General features: G+C 27.2%; 1 protein-coding gene across 2 annotated transcripts in view; it reads left to right on the top strand.

The window, feature by feature from the left end:
* LOC108687190 (mitogen-activated protein kinase kinase kinase 4) overlaps positions 1-1,193 on the top strand; it is a 12,153-nt gene extending 10,960 nt beyond the window's left edge. For both annotated transcript variants that reach the window (XM_018192841.1, XM_018192840.1), the window contains 3 exons: positions 142-293; positions 539-741; positions 976-1,193. In XM_018192841.1, coding sequence (XP_018048330.1) covers positions 142-293; positions 539-721 — 335 coding nt within the window. In that variant the 3' untranslated portion in view covers positions 722-741; positions 976-1,193. The remainder of the gene's footprint in view (positions 1-141; positions 294-538; positions 742-975) is intronic.
* The last annotated feature ends 2,254 nt before the right edge of the window (positions 1,194-3,447 follow it).

The following is a 3,447-nucleotide window of genomic DNA, read 5'->3' as shown; positions in this document are numbered from 1 at the left end:
AGAGAGAGAGAGAGAGAGAGAGAGAGAGAGAGAGAGAGAGAGAGAGAGAGAGAGCAAGAAAGCGATTAAAAATTTAATAAACTCAAAAACTTTATTATTTATTATTTATTTTTTTAATCATTTCTTTAATTTTTTTTAAAGCTTATATGGCACCAGAGGTATTCATGAAGTCTGAAAGTAGTGGACATGGTAGAGCTGTTGATATTTGGTCAGTGGGCTGCTGTATCATCGAGATGGCGAGTGGACGACGGCCTTGGTCGGATTATGATTCAAATTATCAAATTATGTTTAAGGTAATTGCAATTAATTACAAATAATTGTATTATTACAATAATGGAGAATAATTTATTTAATTTGAATATTTGAAAAAGATAAACGAAGAGTAGATATTTAGAATTAGGAATTTAGAATTAAATCTTTCGTCTCATATCTTTATTTTTTAAATCGAATTTTAACTATATTCTCTAAAATCTATATTAAAATCTATATTAATCATTCAACTTAACATTAATTCAATTAATATTTTTGTATTTTCAAGGTTGGAATGGGAGAAACACCAGCACTTCCGAAGAATCTTTCCGTAGAAGGCATAGATCTCGTTAAGAAATGTCTTCAACACGATCCGAGGAAAAGGTCAACAGCGAGTAATCTCTTTGCGCATCCTTTTGCACATGGAGAATATGAAGATGTTAATGATGCTGATTTAACAATGTCTGTGTGATACTAACAGTTCGGAAAGATGTAAGTATCATTTGTGAATTATAAGCCTTTAATTTTTTTTTTCGTACATTATAATCTTTCTCACAATCTTGGAGCAGAATATAAGAAAAATTAGAATTAAACAAATTTAATCATTTTTTTGTAATCTGTGCAAAGATATGTGTATCTTGTTCTAAAATCTTGCATTAAAAATTTTAAAAGATTTCAAACAAAATTAATTTTTAGAAATAATATTCATATCTATTTTTCTTGCAGTGCACAATCTCTATTAGGCAAAGCTGGTATTTGTGTTCGCACTTAATCGATAGACTGTTCCACTCATTTGCTATATCGTATTATTTGAATATGTTCTCGTTCTTCTGCGCAATTCAGTGTGTTTTATCCAGCTTCAGCGACACTTTTTAAACGTAAATATTCTGTTAATATTATGTTAAATATAATAAGTCTATTTGCAGTAAGCTGTACAAAGAAACAAGGCAGTCTGAAAATGTTTTATCCACTGATAAAACTAATATAATATATTGTACTATTGTGATCATATTATACTTAATTATATATTATGCGTTCCAAAGTATACTTTCTTTCCATTGTAATTATTAAATAATGAGACTTACTACTTTAAGATTACTATTAGCAAAGCTATTAGCGTTTAAAGTTGTAAGTTAGATTTTGACACATGTAGATTATACCAAATAGTTAGATTTTGACGTATATAGAATACACCAAATAATTTGCACTGTAAAGTATAAAAAAACAAAATTTAGTTCTTTAATTTAAAACAATTATTATAAAACGGCCTTAATAGAATTTTAGCTTCAGTGATAAAGATATTTAAAAATAAAAAATGACATTAATAATGACGATGATTTAATCATCTCTCTCTCTCTCTCTCTGAAGTGTCTTCAATACGATTTGGAGAAAAAATTAACGGCGAATAATTTCTTTATGCATTTCTTTTGCGCATGAGAAATATGAAAATGTGAATGATGCTTGTAAATAACAAATTCAACTGTAATTTTATGTCAGATCTAGTGGAAAGAAAGTGCAACTTTGGAATTTTCTTTATATGTGTTATATATGATTTTTAAGATAACTGTTAGAATAAGTTTGATAATTAAGAGAAGCCTTGAGTGGGTTTTAATGAAATGTAATATTTGATTATCATAATTCGATGATCGCGCGTATTTTCACTCAGTCGAGTGATATTATATATTTACAAGGAATATATAATGTTTAAATATACAAGAATGAAAAAAAAAATATATATATATTTTTATTTTTATCAAAATATACACAAATATAGTTTTATAATATATGCATTTATCGTTTTGTATAAGCTTTAATAGTGTGTATTCCTTATAAATATACGATTGGTACAAATGATAAAGGATACTTCACATTCCGAAGATTATATTTTTATTTTGGATGTTTAGGCGCTCGTATTTAGTGCTAGTTGTAAAGTGATTTGAAGAGAGGTGTAATTATAAGTGTTGCTAAGATACCTTTTAAGATACAATAATGGCAGCTTTAAGCATGCGTGTTATGCCTATGTTATATATGATAATCTCGTAGGTAAAATGACTTGTTATTATTATAGAATGCATATTCTATTTTAAATAAAATGATGATGAATAAAGAAAAATAACGAACAACCTGGTATTCCGATGGAGTTTATTTCTGCATGAGGAAACGTACACATGTGATACAACATACTTTGACATGGGTCAATTACTTAGCGGAGGTATGCTGTGTATGCTTTCCGCGCGAACGGTAAGCTAAGTGTATATTCGTTTATCTATCGAACGCACAAAGGTATATATAATTTATGCCATGATTTTTAATTTCTTATCCGAACATTTTCTCTTTATTTTCTCTTCAGAAATATCAAATTTCGACCGAGCATTTATTTAAAAATATGTTTTAATTAAATATTAAAAATTTTTTTGAAATATCAAAATGTATTAAGAATAAAATCAAAAACAAACTTTCGAATAATCTCGAATAATCTTTCTCTTACGAAGATCCTTAAGTGGAGATGTTCGCATAAGAATTAAAACGAGTTAATACATTACCCAAGATTAAAAAAAAACTCTATGCAAACTGTGAAGAATTTGTTAAAAATATTAGGTTTAAAACTATATCATTAAATTTATCGTTAAATTTTGAACATATTTGCAGAGTCTTTTTTTATGTAAATTATTGAATTATGTATTTAATAATTATTTCATACATGCATTAAAATATAATTAGAAATTAGTTTATCTTAACTTTCCAGTTTATGGTCTATCGGACCTCGTTTTTTAAATTATATATTTCTTTATTATTATTATTATTATTATTATTATTACCTATGTTCAGTTTATGAGAAAAATTTAGGTTTTTTCCTCTAGATTTATTATATAAGAGAGAGGGAACAAAAACAAATATAAATTATATACATCATATGTATACATGGAATTCAACAACAGAGTTAACAACAATACTTATACAACATATTGTGCAAAGAATTAAAAATAAGGAGGATTGTGAATTTGTTATGTGAAGAATCGGAATAAAAAGATAATCTATATTACATGGGGAACTGAAGTTCAAGATAAAGTTAAGTCAGTCTCCTCAAAAACTAGTTCTGGGCAATCGACTAGTCAGACATTAAAGTATAACATTATTCGTATGTGTGCCCTGATAATTCTCGTTTCATGTAGCATCTATACTTCACATCTAGGCTTG

This window comes from Atta colombica, unplaced genomic scaffold (genome assembly GCF_001594045.1).
Source record: "Atta colombica isolate Treedump-2 unplaced genomic scaffold, Acol1.0 scaffold200, whole genome shotgun sequence".
Classification (NCBI taxonomy): domain Eukaryota; kingdom Metazoa; phylum Arthropoda; class Insecta; order Hymenoptera; family Formicidae; genus Atta; species Atta colombica.
Note: the sequence above shows the minus strand (reverse complement) of the source record. Positions and strands in the feature narration are given on the sequence as shown.